The 15,238-nt window shown below is 43.1% G+C and overlaps 3 protein-coding genes across 10 annotated transcripts in view; 1 reads left to right on the plus strand and 2 right to left on the minus strand.

The window, feature by feature from the left end:
- On the plus strand, positions 1-777 carry LOC108140541 (cytochrome c oxidase subunit 5A, mitochondrial). The gene is made up of 2 exons (XM_017263371.2): positions 1-107; positions 174-777. Exon 2 carries the CDS (start codon positions 176-178, stop codon positions 623-625), a length of 450 nt encoding a protein of 149 aa, XP_017118860.1. The 5' UTR covers positions 1-107; positions 174-175; the 3' UTR covers positions 626-777.
- A 75-nt stretch (positions 778-852) lies between these two features.
- Positions 853-2,983, minus strand: LOC108140538 (kynurenine--oxoglutarate transaminase 3). Of its 5 annotated transcripts, none has more exons than XM_017263364.2 (3): positions 2,894-2,983; positions 1,754-2,293; positions 853-1,695 (listed from the first exon to the last, which is right to left on the minus strand). In XM_017263364.2, exons 2-3 carry the CDS (start codon positions 2,291-2,293, stop codon positions 880-882), a joined length of 1,356 nt encoding a protein of 451 aa, XP_017118853.1. In that variant the 5' UTR covers positions 2,894-2,983; the 3' UTR covers positions 853-879. The 5 variants fall into 5 exon arrangements, with proteins under 5 accessions (XP_017118853.1, XP_017118854.1, XP_017118852.1 ...); XM_017263365.2 differs by having other exon boundaries at positions 2,847-2,956; XM_017263363.2 differs by having other exon boundaries at positions 2,817-2,919.
- Positions 2,984-3,168: 185 nt separating this feature from the next.
- Positions 3,169-15,238, minus strand: part of LOC108140540 (trophoblast glycoprotein) — a 43,555-nt gene continuing 31,485 nt past the window's right edge. For all 4 annotated transcript variants that reach the window (XM_041709520.1, XM_017263369.1, XM_017263370.1 and 1 more), the window contains one exon: positions 3,169-5,506. In XM_041709520.1, coding sequence (XP_041565454.1) covers positions 4,193-5,491 — 1,299 coding nt within the window. In that variant the 5' untranslated portion in view covers positions 5,492-5,506 and the 3' untranslated portion in view covers positions 3,169-4,192. The remainder of the gene's footprint in view (positions 5,507-15,238) is intronic.

The following is a 15,238-nucleotide window of genomic DNA, read 5'->3' on the forward strand; positions in this document are numbered from 1 at the left end:
GCTACCGGATCCTGTCATTCTGCAGTTGCCTATCCCTGGCTCACCAGTGTTGCCCATCGTCTCTCAGATCTGTCATACCCGTGTGAAAAGTAGCAAGAACAAGAAAAGTGAGTCGAGCTGTTACTTAACCAAATTTTTGCAATTAAACAGCATTTTTCCGCCCCAAAACGCAGCCATGTTGAGCATCACGGCCCGCAACCTGGCATCTGCCCTCCGCGGCAGCCTCGTCGGCACATCGTCGCGCGTGGCCGCCGTGCGCTGCCTGCACGGAACCGAGGAATCGGCTGAGGAGTTCGACAAGCGCTACGAGAAGTACTTCAGCCGCGATGGCATCGACGGCTGGGAGATCCGCAAGGGCATGAACGACCTGCTGGGCATGGATCTGGTGCCCAGCCCCAAGATCATCGAGGCCGGTCTGCGCGCCACTCGTCGCGTCAACGACATCGCCCTGGCCATCAGGTGGCTGGAGGGATGCAAGGACAAGTGCGGTGACCAGAAGGCCACCCTCTATCCCTACTTGCTGGAGAAGATCACTCCCACGCTGCAGGAGCTGGGCATCCCAACCATCGAGGAGCTGGGCTACGACAAGCCCGAGTTGGCCCTGAAGTCCGTGTACGATGCCTAAGCGGAGCACTCTGCTGGACTAGTTTAAACACACTACACACACTATAATACACACCGTACAGCGACACTAGCTACCCATACATATATGGTGCGGATGAACATGTTGTTGGATTAATAATAAATGGAGATTGGAGTAAGGCTACCACACCAGCACTCGGTTGTTTCCCTCCCTTGGTTACATAACACCCAGGTTAGGGAACTGCATTCCGGTAGAGATAAACAAAGCAATTGAAAACAAATTCGTTTATTATCCGTCTACTTTTTCCATTTGCTAAGTAGCTCGGCTGCCTTGTCCAGGTTCTCCTGCTTCTTGATAAAGCAGTACCGCACAAAGTCCTCGCCCAAATGCTTGTTCGGCTCGCTGTAGAACGCACTGGGCGGAATGCCCTGCAGGCCCATGTTCTTGGTCATCCACTTGGTGAACTTGTAGTCACGGTGCTTGTCAGGCTCGGAGCTCAGATCCACTTTGTCCGTCAGTGGCGACCAGTCGGCCAGCATAAAGTAGCCGCCCTCAGGAATGGTGGGGCGCATGCCGGCCTCGGACAAGAACTTGGCCATGAAGTCCCGCTTCTGCTTGAGTTCGCGTGGCAGGCTGAGGAAGTAGCTCTCTGGCTTGCCTAGACGTTCCAGCTCCACCTCAAAGCTGCGCGCCACTCCCTCCTGCAGAGGCGTGGGACAGGTGTACACCGAGTTCTGGTGCACCATCTGCAGGTTGCGGATGAGCTGGGCTGGTCCGTAGGCCCATCCGATCTTCCAACCGGTCACGGAGAAGGTCTTGCCCGCTGATCCCAAAGTGATGGTGCGGTCCCACATGCCCGGCAGCGTGCAAATGCGGATGTGCTCCGCTCCGTCGAAGACCAGCCACTCGTACACCTCATCCGAGACGCAAAGCACGTTCCACTTGCGGCACAGCTCGGCAATCCGCTCCAGTTCCTGTCGATTGAAGACCTTGCCAATGGGATTGTGAGGTGTATTCAGGATGATCATCTTGGTTTTCGAGTTAAACAATCCCTCGAATTCAGCATCGTCCAGCACCCAGTCCGCGGAGCTTATGGGACACTCCGCCTTGCGCTACAAATTGGACATTTGAATGGGGGAACTATTCTTGGTTATCTGTGGGACTTCTTACCAATTTGAGGGGAACAAAGCGGGGCACTCCGCCGGCCATCTTTACCATAGGCTCGTAGCAGTCGAAGAAGGGTTCTATGATGATCACCTCATCGCCAACGTCAACATGTCCCATGATGGTGGAGTAGAGCGCCTCGTAGGCGCCGGAGGTGATCAGGATGTCACTGAGGGGATTCAGTTCCTTACCGACCAGACCGCTGTACAGCTTTGAAAGGGCATTGACCAGGCGGACATGCCCATAGCCACGAGTGTACTGATGCAGGAGCGGATTCTCGTCCTTGGCAATGTCCGCCAACGAGTGGGTCACGTACTCAGGCGCGGCATCGTCGGGGAATCCCTGGCCCAGATTCAATGGTTTGTATTGCATGGCCAGGGCGATGTACTCGTTCCAGACGCTGGGCGTGCTGCCCTGCAGTCTCTTGGGCAGGTCGAACTTGTCCATGTTACTGGCGGTTTGCTGGTGGCGCTGGATTTGAAACCGGAACTGATCTCGCAAGCTTCTCTTGGCAGCGGATAGAGTTAATCCACAGCGGCGGAGCATCTGTAAAAAGGTGACTTTAGTATTGGAATGCTTCCGTTGCCTTATCACCGCGTGTCGGTTTATAGAGCGATAAGCACGCACTTTGCCTGTCTAGGTGCTTGTTGAATGATCTTAATTGTAACAATAAAATATCACTGGTTAAATGCAATTGTTGAAGTTAAATGCTGGAGCCCTGCAGTGCGCGGTGAGGTTGCATAATGACACTGAATTCTGATTAGACTAGCGGAATATCTATAAGCGAATATGATTTTGCTTGAAGCGCTCACACACACTTGCACACTGTAATATGCAAATAAACAAATACGTAGAAGGTACAATTGAAATTATAAATTACACAGAAATTCACCTAAAAACAGCTGCCATAAGCCAAAACACCGCTACCTGTTCGATGCTGATATAGATTTTCTAATTTGAAAACTACTGATAACGTTTTCCAATGAAAGTAAGTTTCATGATCATTTTTGGGTTACAGCCTTGACCTTGACTCTAAATCTCGTTGCTAAAAATTCGAGTAGATACGAACCATATTTTGTTCGTACTATGATATATTTACTTTATCTTTTAGAAACCTAAAAATGTATCAATACAACTGGAACTCACAAAGTAAACAATAAATTTATTATTTTTTTAGGCGGCGGGATAAGAAGTGTTGGAATGTGACCGAATATTGTGGGCACTGTTATCGATATGTCAAACCAGGGCTGTCGCTAATATCGCGATTTAAATAGTGGCACACACCGATAACAACCAGCTATCGAAATTCAAGTTCCTTACAAATAAGCGCGAAGATAAATTTCTTTTAAAACTAATGGTCAAAGTATTTACAAGTTCAAAAGGTATCATTTAACAATCCCACAAAAAACTAATTCGTACTCTTTCATTTTTCAAAAGTTTATTTATAAAAAATGCTTGTTAATGGTAGTAAATCAAGGGTGAAATCATCGTATAGCTAGTATAATTGACAAATTAATTGATTAACAACATATTAAGCATCAAAACATTTTACATATCTTTAAGTATAGAATTATCTGTTATGCTATAAAAAGAATTGAAGTTTGTTTTTGACCAATTTCGATTTAAAATGTTCGTTCTGCAGAGTTTTAACAAAGTAAAGCTACTAAACTTAAATCACAGATAACACTAAAGTGTTTGTTACGATATATGCATGTATATATATATGTGTCTGTTTCTATATATATATATATATGTCACTATATATGTGTGGTCAAATCGGTTGTTATAGGCCCGCTTTGCCTTCTTCTCATCTCGTACGATTCCTTTCCTTTGTGTGGAAATCATAGAACGTATAACTGACTTAAGGTTAAGTTAGAAAACTGCTAAGACTAACGAAATTGTGTGCTGCCCGTGTTATGTGGTTGGTTGTGTTGCAGTAATTTTTGCGGCCACATTCCATCTGTTGTTAAATGCAACAATTGGCTTAAGTACTACGAAACAAGAGGCTGGAGTCCTTATTCGGGTTAGGACTATATGTTAAAGTGATCCAATTATCTCCTCCTTCTCATCCCCGTCTGTTGTGAATGGCACACGTTTTGCGTAACGCGAATGGCAAAAACGAAACTGAGGTTGATGGGGCCGGTTTCGGGTTCAAATCCGATCAAGTTTTAAAGATTGCAAATTTTTTTTGTCCAAATTTCTTTTAGTTTCAAAGTTTTATAATTTTAAAATTATTGCTTTAGCCAGAAAGTACAATTTCTACTGAAGAAATCCCTACAAAATCCTTAGCAATTTTAAGTGGCAGGAACTTGTGAATTTGAGTAAATTTTTAGAACTCTAAATGGCATCATCTTTTGATCGGATTTTTAATTGAAAACCGGGTATCAATCCTTTCCCTTTCTCTTTTTGTGTTAATCCTGTGGATGAAGTATGGTTGTGTGATCTCTAAACGTGCACCTCCGGGCAGTCCTCGTCCTTGATCGATGTGTACTGCACCTTCTTGGCCACATTGTCGAACACCGGCGTGATCATGTACTTCAACTTGTCGCGGCTGACGTAAACGAGCGCCACCAGCAGTCCGAGCAGGATCATGCTAAGCACGATCAGCAGGAAGATCAGGGTGGCCGTGTGTCCGCTGATGTGGGCCTGCGGCTGGACAGACGCCTCAGCGCCCCCGTAGCGCTGCTCCTGCTCGGCGGTGTTCAGGATGGTGGCAGCGGCGGCAATAGCGTCCGCACACTGGCCCATGTCCATTTGGAGGAGGTGGACGGGCGAGGAGTCCACGCGGCCCGGCGAGTGGAAGCACATCAGACTGTCCTTGTTGCGCACCGTCACTCGGGTGCTGGGTATCCACGTGCGGAACGGGGCGATGCGGCAGTCGCAGACGAAGGGGTTTAGGTTGAAGTCCACGATCAGGTTAGCCGTGCGGTTGGGGCGATCCTCCAGCTCGTTGAGCACCCGCAGATCGCTGGGCTTCACGAAGCCGAACTTGTTGCGCTCCAGATCGAGGAAGCGCAGGTTGTTTAGGCAGCGCACCTCGAAGTTGAGGTCGCGCAGCTCGTTGTCGCCCAGGTGGAGGTCGCGCAGCGAGGGCAGATCGCAGAAGACGTTGCGGTCCTTGAAGTGCGTGATCTCGTTCTGCTCCAGATGCAGCTTCTGCAGCTTAACCAGTTGGCTGTTCACGAAGATGTCGTGCAGATCCTCGCTCAGCTGCGGCGAACTGTTGTCCTCGAAGGCATCGGTCAGGTGCAGACTCTGCAGGTTTATGAAGTTCGAGAAGACGCGCGGATGGTGGTGGTTCACCTCGTCGTCGAACCGCGAGATGCTCAGATTGTTGTGGTTAAGGATCAGGCGCTCCACGCGCGGCACATGGTGGTAGCTCTTGCCGCGAATCTCGCGGATGTGGTTGCTGCTCATGTCCACGATGCGCAGCTGCTTGTAGTCGTTGATGCTGCCGAAGACGTTCCACGGCAGCTCGGCGATGCGGTTGCCCGTGAAGATGAGCACCTCCACCTGGTCGGGCATGAACTCCAGCACACTGGTGTTCCGCAGTCCGGCGTTCGTGCAGTTCACCACGTACTGCGTCTCGCTCTCGTACAACTCCCTGCCGCAGCTGCAAGCCGCCGGGAAGTTGGGTCCGCAGGTGGACGAGCTCTCGCCCAGGACTCCTCCAGCTCCGAGCGCCAGGACCACGGTGGCGATGACCACGCCCAGGACCAGTCTCCTCAGTTCGGTGGGTGGCATGTCTCTATTGGGTGCCTGCAATCAATAGACAAAAATGCAATGTATTAAAGGCCTGTTATGTGTTAACTGGTAAATAAAATTAGTAAATCAAAGTATTTCATAGTCAATTTAAATATTTTTCGCTTTGATTATCATCCATTTTTATTTTAAAAATTATATCCATTTTAAACTTTTTTTATTATAAGCCCAGAAGGCAAATATATTTAACACGTCACACCTGGATGGTCATTGTTGTATATATCAGTATATTGTTTGTTAAATTTAACAGTTAAATTTAATTTTTACCACAAAAATTCAACAAGCAAGCGAATGTCCTTATTATTTAGGTCTAAAGATAATTCAATGAACTGCTTTTCAAAAGATCGTAGATGGTATCTTGCATCCTCAAATAGTAGGAAAATATTTGGGTCTAAATTGAATTTTGGTTCTTCTTAATTGTCTGTTAAGTATGTTTTATGTTTCGAAAGATCGTAGATGTTTCGGTTGTGGGCCAAAGCAAAATGGTTTATTGGTTTCTAATGCATTTTAAAGTGGTGCACAAGACGCAGAGACCGACTAAGTTTGAACAGTTGCCTGCGAGCCATGGTATCCCCATTTCCGGGGAACGAGCAGCTTATTTATGATCCACAAGTTTCAGATTTATGTACTTATGAAAACGGGAGCATTGTGCTTCAGGACCTCAACGGAGTATGTATCTCTCGTTGTTCTCAATCACCGGCCCACGCGGCGTATGGGTAATTTCTGTTCAGTGGCCAACTTTTCGGCAAAACAAACGCTTGAAGGGCACTCCGGAGAGGTAGTCATCCAACCGCGGCAAAAGCAGCAGCCGAAGGAGCCGCCGTAAACCTGGTTATTTTTCGGCTTTTATTGCTATTTATTTAGTGCCCAAGCCAGTGTGTGTGTGTGTTTATGAGTGAGTTTATTAAAGAATTTGGAGGTGTTGTGGGAAATGCTTAAGCCTGGTGTGCAAACACTTAGCTGAGAACCATTGGCGAACCATATTTTGTTTCTCTCCATGTGATTTTTATATACTCACACTAAAAATAAGAGGTATTTAAAATTTAATTCATCTGTTAGAGACAGAGGCTTAATTATATGCTTAACTCTTAGTACACATAAATACAATTACCAAAGGTTAAACTTTTGTTTAAATCAATGATTGATATTGAAAGAGAATTTACGGGAAAACAATAAAGGTCATCATCAATCAATCAATTTAGCAAATATGCGCAGCAAAAGGTTGGAAAACCAATTAGTACCATTTACGACTCAGAAATTTAAGCCGAACTGTTCGAACTGGCAGGTCGTTCGGCAAAGCTAATGGCTGGGCAACGCAGAAGGATCTAAAATAGAATCGCTACAACGGTGCCCCTATCCTGGTGTGAATTGGATATCCCCATTTGCCCATTCATCTCCTTGTTAAGAGGGTGCTTCCAATTAGAAGCTGCTGTTGTTGAACCGGGCCCTTGACCAAGGGTCACTCGATGCTAATGAGCGCATCAAATTCCTGCTCGGGAAAACTGAAAACTAACGGCGTTTTAATGGGCCCAGCAGGGCGCCACCACCATTTCTCTTCCGGAGGCCACTCAATTATCTCGATGGGCAATTGTGTTGTCCTATTTCGAGAGTCAGTTTATGATGGTTTGGTCTTTGTAAATGAAATTTACAAATTTGCAAAACATTTATCCACCGAAAATCGGGAATATTTACCCATTAGTTGGAGATAATTGGAGTGTGGAAATGGATACTGTTTCAGGTAATATTTAGTTTCTCCCCAGTATTTCCCCACTTTGTTTCTCGTTTAGCCAAGGTATGAATGTAAAAACAAAGGGCCTAAACAAAGCACAAAAGCTGCACAACACTTGAATCTGCTGTTTAACGTAAACGCTCGGTGTATGTGAGTCACTTCCGGTTTGTCGGACTAACAAGCAGCCACACCTTTCACCCCTCTTTCCACCTCTGAAGTTTTTTCTTTAATTTCAACTTTTATGTCCTTATAGTTGTTTGCTTTGTGTGTTTACTGTTGCAATAACATACACCTGCAAAGGGACCTCACCACCTCCCCATCTCCTTAGCTTACCCCATTTCAACTCCCTGAATACGCCCGCCCCATAATTCCCTCGGCCATTCCACTGCAATAATAAGGCAAACAAACAACATTTGTTCCTTCTTTACTGCACTCGGTTTGCTTCTCGGTGGAATTTATGCATGCGCGTAAAATAATAATAATACAGAAAAGAAACAGCAGCAACCAGCAACAACAAAGGCAAAATACTACAACAAAATAATGTGTATGTAGCCAGCGCAAGTAAAATAATAACAGCGAACATTTTTGTGTGTGTCTTTATACTCTTACGAAAGGTATAATTTATTTACAAAAAACTGTTCGAACTGAAACAAAAAGTATTATGGGAATGGGATATTCCTATGTTTAACAGCACAAAAGGAAGGTGGGACAAATGTCAGTCTATTTCTTCTTTATAAATTTTAACCACAGAAAGCCTTTATTGTTTGTACATGGAAATATTTTTACGCTTGTGAGGACGCCAGCATATTTACTTGACAATCAAATTTAGACTTTTTAATAAATTGTTTCCCATTCATTGTACAAATTCATAAGGCAGCAATTTCTTTGCACAGCGTTTACAATTTAACTTTAAAACCCAAATACTTTGAAAATTTGAGGCAATCTGCAAAGGTATTCTCAGATTCGGTTTTGCAAAACCAACATTACCGTTCTTGTTTGATAATATTTTTTCGAGTTTTTTACGTGCTTTGCATTCGCATGACTTCTGCTCTAATTCTCCACCCGACCCTCCCTTCAATTCGTTAGTGGTGAAGTGCCAGCCACTTGGCAGTTGCAACACAAAGAATGGAGCAGGAGGAGTAGGACATGGACGAGCAGGTGGAAAAGCAATGGCGAATATGGGATTGCAATTAAAGGTGGTCCCTCAATTTGTAATGCACGATGAATGCGAGCCTTGTGTGCGTGTATTTGTGGCTGAGCTGACTTCGTGTGCAGGGGTATGGTTGTATGGTCTAATTAGTACATAACTGTATTCCAGTATATAAAGTGGAGGAATGGTGTCAAAACATCGCAGAGGGAGCCCCATCCAAATTCAGATAAATTCAGCTAATGCCAACTAATAACAGCCAATTAGTTCCAGCTTCGACCATTTTCCCCTATCACCATACTTTAAGATTTGAGCAAACCAATTTTATTTATGCATATTTGCAAAATACTTTGATTGCAGATTTGATTCAAGTGCTTACAACGGCTAAATAGGTTAGAAAACTTAAAAATTAAATTTATTTATTTAAATATTTAGTTTAGATTTCTAGTTTAGTTTTGTTTTTATTCATAGGCAGTACTAAAACCGCAATTACTATATATAATGTAATGTTAAGTGATTAATAAGTTTCGTGGTTCAACTTCTTAATTACTGAATAAATGCTAAACAATCCCTACTTCAACTAAAATTTTGCAACGTTCTGCTTAAGCTCCTTATTAAACCAAACCCCCACCGTTCAGGATCCCCTTAAAATTGTTGAACAGATGTCTCCATTATCGCAGCTCTCCTCAATCGGATGCTGTGGCCAAGGCTCTTAACGTTTTTGCACTGAAAGGCGACGCCACGCCCCCACTTTTGGGTGGTGGTGTCCTTGGGAGTTTCGCCAGTCAAATTTCATTGTTGGCACAACTCGTTGCATACTTTCGGGCAACACTTGCGAATGAAAAGCTCTTCAGAGTGAATTTCGCAGCTGCAACTCGCATCCAACTTGGTAAATGGGTAAATGGGGGGGGAAGAGGATGGGGATGAGGATGAGGAGCAGAAGGTGGTGGTGAAGTGCTGCTAGCCTCGCTGTGCCAACTGCATTACGGAAATCCTAATGCGGCCAACAAGCGTTTAATGTCCTGCCCGGCAGTCATTAAGCTGGAGTGAGAAATGTTGAAATGTTTAAAAGCTTTTCGCCAACTCTAGCTACAGCTGCAGCTCCTCAGCCAGCAGCCGAAAATAGCCAACTTACTGTGCTTTGGCTGGCAATAAATTTCAGTGGGTTGCCTGGAGTATTTAAGTAGGCGACTGGGCTGCCAGCGAGCAAACACTAATCTAACATCAAGCCATAGCTGCAAGAAAACTTAAGTGAACAGGGGAAAATTATTTGAAGAGTTTTTCGTTACCCATTCTTTGTTGATATATAGGTTTTCAAACTGTACATTCATAAATCTATTAAACAAAAACTAAATGCGTTACATAGTTTATCATTTTAAGGATTAAAGTTGATTTTTAATGTTGTGTACCTTGTTAAGCTTTCAAGGCATTTCTCTTTTCTTTTGATTATTTGTGCAACTGCATGAGCACAATTAATATGGCTTTGATTTGCACGAAAATCCAATTATTACTTTGATTTTTATGCCAAAGAGATCAAAATATAGCGATAAACCCTTAACTTCTGACTTCTTTGTTGGCTTATTTTCTACGGTGTGGAGCTGAATTACGACAGAGACTTTTATCCATCTTGCCGGCTTTGTTTGGTGTAGTTTATGCCCTCATTGACTGCCCGCGGAGCGAAAGGCGAAACGCAAGTAAGTAGGCAACACTTGTCGGGCTTCCACCCTTGGCCATATCTCCCGACCCTTAGTTCCGACTCCATTCCCCCTCGGGCCATGTTCATTGTCAACCTGCTGGCGGTTGCTCAGATGGTGGCTCTGGCTGTTGAGGACCGCGCTCTCCTTGCCAATGCAATTAAACGCGACTGCGGTCCCGGCATGGTTTACTATCCTGTCCCGTCCCGTCCTGGCCGTATGAAACTCAATTAGGAAAGTTCACCAGGAGCGAAAGCAGTGAAGTCGGGGAAGAGTGCCAGCCACAATATGAAATTGGTGCACGTTGGCTTCATAATTTCATTATGAGAGCGCCGTGCAAAGTGCAAAATATACGAGTCTGACGGAATACAGGAGCCACTGTGGCGGGGATGTCGATGGGCGTGGCAGGAGCCCCCAAGCCATCGGTTCTTGGTCAGAGCCTTCGCATCCGTTTGGACTATGTAATTAGCAGTCAGCTAATTGCACTTCAATGGCCAAGTAAGTGGAGGTCCCCCCTTCGGAACTGGGAAGTCTGCGAAGTTTTTCACACGCCAAACGGGAAATGCAAGGGAAATGTGAAAGTTGGCCAAGAGTGTGAATTGTGGCTTTGCGGTCTTTTAAAGACACACTCACGCACCACTGGCAATATGGCAATGGCAATGGGGCAATGGGGCAATGGGGCTATGGAGCATTGGGGCGGAGCAGTCTCCAGGTTTATGATGTGGTTAACCAGGTGCAGGCGAGCGGTCCGGAGGGCGTGGCAAGTAGGTGTACGATAGGTCATTAGTTGAGTGGGGTCAAAAGCGGTGAAGCGAGGAGAAAGGGGATAAAGACATAAACCAGTGTCCAGCACGTGTTTTTTTTAACTGGTACAATTTGATTTAAAGGAAGTCTCTTTCGGTACTTACAATGTTTACTATTTTAACGGTTTCTACCTGCTTGAAATGTTCAAAATGGCATTGAAAAGATGCTTGGGTAATTTAATTTACAGGGTTTAGTTTAGATATCTTCTTAAATATCCAAATAATAACACTAACACTTTTAAAAATGAGTATGTACTTTGGGTTTTACGTTAAAAAGTTCCATCTCTGGTTTGGCTTTAGGGATTAAATCGAATGCAAATTGGTAATTGGAATTAAACGCTAAACGAGACACCCAGATAAACACACACACAAAGCTACATCCATCTAGCACATCGATAGAGATGTACAAATACAAGAATACAAGCACGTTGCCAACACTTGGCCAAGTGCATATAGCCTGGCAGAAAATTGCACGTGTTGCCAACAAGAGCTACAGCCACAACATCAGCACGAAGGGCAGCACCAAAATTTCAAGCGGCATTTGCAATCCATTTTCGAACAGCATTTAATAGCAACAGCAACCCGGTCGCTTCTCACCCTCCTAACAGGAATTGCAGGCAAAAATCCATGGAATGCAAAGGGAAGGAGCAGTACACCTAGCAGAACCTCTACTACTTTGTAAAGTTATTTTTATGAATAAGGTTAAGACAATCCCAATTATAACAATATGTTCAAAGTTCAAAAAATCAAAAAATAATGATATTTATTACATTAACAAGACAGAACACATAACTTTACAAGTAGGTATAGTTCAACATATAAAAAAAATCTAATTTTGTAATATAACAAAAAGCATATGTAACACACCTAATTTAAATAAATAGAAATTTGGAAAAATATTTAAATACAAAACACGCTTATTTAAAAACGGCTTTGGTAAAAAAAACATTTTTCTTAGAGCTGTAAAACAAATGAACGAAAGTTCTTTTAGTGCATTGAGGGAATGTAGCGAGATAGAGATTGATTGGGCAGCCGACAATTACGAATTCCAGGGCTCGGCCGGATAACCAACCCCTGCCCTCCCAAAATCCCTCCCCCGTTGTTTTGCATATTTATGCGATCAAAGTCGCGGCCTAGCCGCGACCAAAACGCGTCCGAATCGCGTCCAACTCGCACGACACTCACAAATTGCATTAAAAAACGGTCGTCCTGCAATCGCACAGCGCCCACCGTCTAAGCCACGCCCCTTTCACGCCCCTGAAGGCTATGACGTATTTGTTCTCGCTTTTGTGTTTTTCCCTTGTTTTGTTTTCACTCTATTTTTTGAATGCTTGTGCCACAAAGTTTTCGTTTGCATATATTTTGTGCTGGCTTTTGTAGTTTCGGGTTTTTATTTGTCAAATGGAGGAGTGACATAAAAACCTCAGTGGTTAGTGAAAAGCACTGAATTTATGACACTTTTTGTTATAATAATTTCATAGGATTCAAAAAGCTTTGAGTGATCAGCAACAAACATTAATATCCTTTTTGCCTGCAGTTAAATAAAAAGATATTAATAACTTAGCAAAAAAAATATAAAATATTCATGAAAACTAAGTATTCAAAATAATTTAAAATAAAAAAATAAAATAAAATAAAATAAAATAATTTAAGTTTAAGACAAGCCAGTATCAATTAACGATAATAAATAAATCAGCTTTATGCTTAAAAACAACCGAAGTCCTAAATAATAAATGAAAGATGTGTGGCTAAATTCGTGCTGTCAATATTTTCGAAATGCATTAACGAGCTTAGCTTTTAACTTTGCGATGTCAAATATTTTAGTTTCACACCGAAAACTAATTCTTAAGATTTATGCAGCCATTCAAATAATGTTCCTTAATCACTGCTAAGTACGTTTTTGTGGTTTCAACAACTTTCCACTTAACACGAGAAAGTTGCTTTTGTTTTCGTTTTTCGTTTTACGCTTTCACTTTCGGGATCAATCCAATTTGTGAAACACTTTTCGCGTAATCAAAACCGCGAATAGAGCTGCAGGGCACATGCTTTGCTTCATTGAATCTGTCCCTCCCTATTTTCCTCGCTTTTCTGACCATCCCTTGCAACGGAAACTTTTCAACGCGCTCCTTGTCCCGTTTTCCTCGCTTTTTGGTCGATCAACTTTGTGTTGTGGCCCAAACCGAAACAGCAAAAAAAAAAAAACAACAAACACCTTAAAATGTATAAACTGTTTTTCGACATGCGAGGAATGGGGCAAACGGGAGTTTGGCATTCAAATTCAATATTTTTGATTCCATCGTTGACGGGAAATGTGTTTCGTTATTTTTTCTACATTTCTTCCGGCGTTCTCTCAAACTTGGCCAACAATTTGGTGGCATAAAAACTGTGAATGAATGAATTTTAAATAAACACGGGCTGGACCCAAAGCTAAAGCTTTTCTTGAGGGTTGGAAATGCTTTGCATTGGAAATTCTATAGGTCCACCATAAGGAGCTGGGGATATGTAAATCTACAAAATCTGTTTTTTTTTTTATGCCGCCCTTCCACTTTTTGCCTGCTTTCTTTTCCGCTGTTTTTGTTGCTGAACTTTTTACTGGCCTGCCTTTTGACTTCCACTCTTGGCGGCGTGGGGACGGGTAGAGGGGCGGGTGGGCGTTTAAGTGGGTGGACGCAGACAGGGCCAAGCTGTTTGTTTCCAATTAGAGTCGCCGGGCACCATGGCAGCACCTAGGGGCCGTATGATAATTGGATTGCCATGCATGGAGGACACACCCGTGTCCTTTTTTTACACAGCTGCAAAAGTTGATACTAACAATCAAATTAATAAAGAGTTATATTTGTACTTTAAAACCATTTGCAAGCAATTGGTTTTATTGTTTTTGCTTTTTGATTATACTTTCAGTATTTAAAGTCAAAAAATCTAAATAAAATTATCTGATTTTCCAAAAATAAGAATGATTAATTTGTTACACTTCAAAAAATGAAGTTGCATAAGGCAGAAGCAAAATAACTTAATGTAAAATAAGAAAGTTTAAAAAAAAATAGGTTGAATGGATTTGTTATTTTTCACGTAGAGCATTGTGTTTAGCCATCGTAGTTAATAAGGAAAGTTAAAATATTATAGGTCCAGAAAATATTTTTATTTTAAATAGAGTTTAAATCGGAAAACCGGAATTTGTATTAAAAATCAGTGCGAAAACTCTTTTAAAACATTTTTAAGACTTCGCCTTTTCTCGCTGTGTAAGGGACAGAGAAGGATAGAGATAGAGCTGTACAAGGCTGAATGCTTCCCGTTTTTCTGCTTCTCGGTTCTCGGCTGGCTCTTCGTTTACCGTTAGCTGTTTGCTGTTTGCTGTTTGCTTGTGCCTTAACAGATAAATGGACAGCCCCGTGAGGCAGCAGACAAAGATGGCAAATAAACAGCAACAACTACATGGCTGCGAGGAGAAGGGCGGAGGGCACCCGGCAGCAAGAGGCAGACAACAAAGAACCGTCAACAGTTGACAAGTGGCTAGCAAGCAGTGGCCAAAAGGGGTGGGGGCGGGGAAAGCGCAGAGAAGAGCTACAAAAACTGTAGCACGCCTTCGAGAGCAGCGGAAAGTGGGCAGCGAGCGGTAGAGATGAGTGGGGGCTATAAATAGTTGCCGGCGCCTTGGGACCAAGAACTATGCCAAAGGCTCCGAGAGAGCAAGGGGAGGGGAGCGAAGAGGTCAGCGTTTAGGCTCAACAGTTGGTCGAGATAGAAAGTGGCAGGAACTACAAGCAAATATAAACGATGAGCTCTAATGCTTTGCCTTTGAGATATGCTTTGAAAATGGGGAAAAATTGCATTTTTAAATTCTTTTCCTACTTTCTTTATTTGTTCGAAAGCTTAACTAAAGTCATTTTAAATACCTTTTGTCAATAAATGACTTTCTGGAAAAGTATCTAAGAACATGTACCAGGCCATACAGCCCTAGCTCCTTTTTAATAAAATTGTTTTCGTAATATGTATTGTAAGTTCATCGCTTAGACCACCTTCCTAAAGTTAAGGTATTTATTTTTCTAAGTGTAATTTTTTTTTGATTGCTTAAAAAGTACTGTTAAGAAAGGCTATGTGTCTTAATGAATAATTCAACCTGTATACCATTTAATAAGATCTCCTGCGAATCGCGGAACCGAATGATTGTAAACAACCATCATAGCTTTATCAATTTCCGAGGAGTCAGTAGAGTTAACAAAGTTTGTAGTGTCGGAAAAGCTTATATCTCCCGGTAACACAGTTTTGCACTAATGGAATATACACCCCAGTTCAAAGAGCCACGTAGCTAAGCCACAGCGACAAGGTAATTTGGCTCACAGCCGCGGAGCGGTTACA

This window comes from Drosophila elegans, unplaced genomic scaffold (assembly GCF_018152505.1).
Source record: "Drosophila elegans isolate 14027-0461.03 unplaced genomic scaffold, ASM1815250v1 contig_476, whole genome shotgun sequence".
Lineage (NCBI taxonomy): Eukaryota > Metazoa > Arthropoda > Insecta > Diptera > Drosophilidae > Drosophila > Drosophila elegans.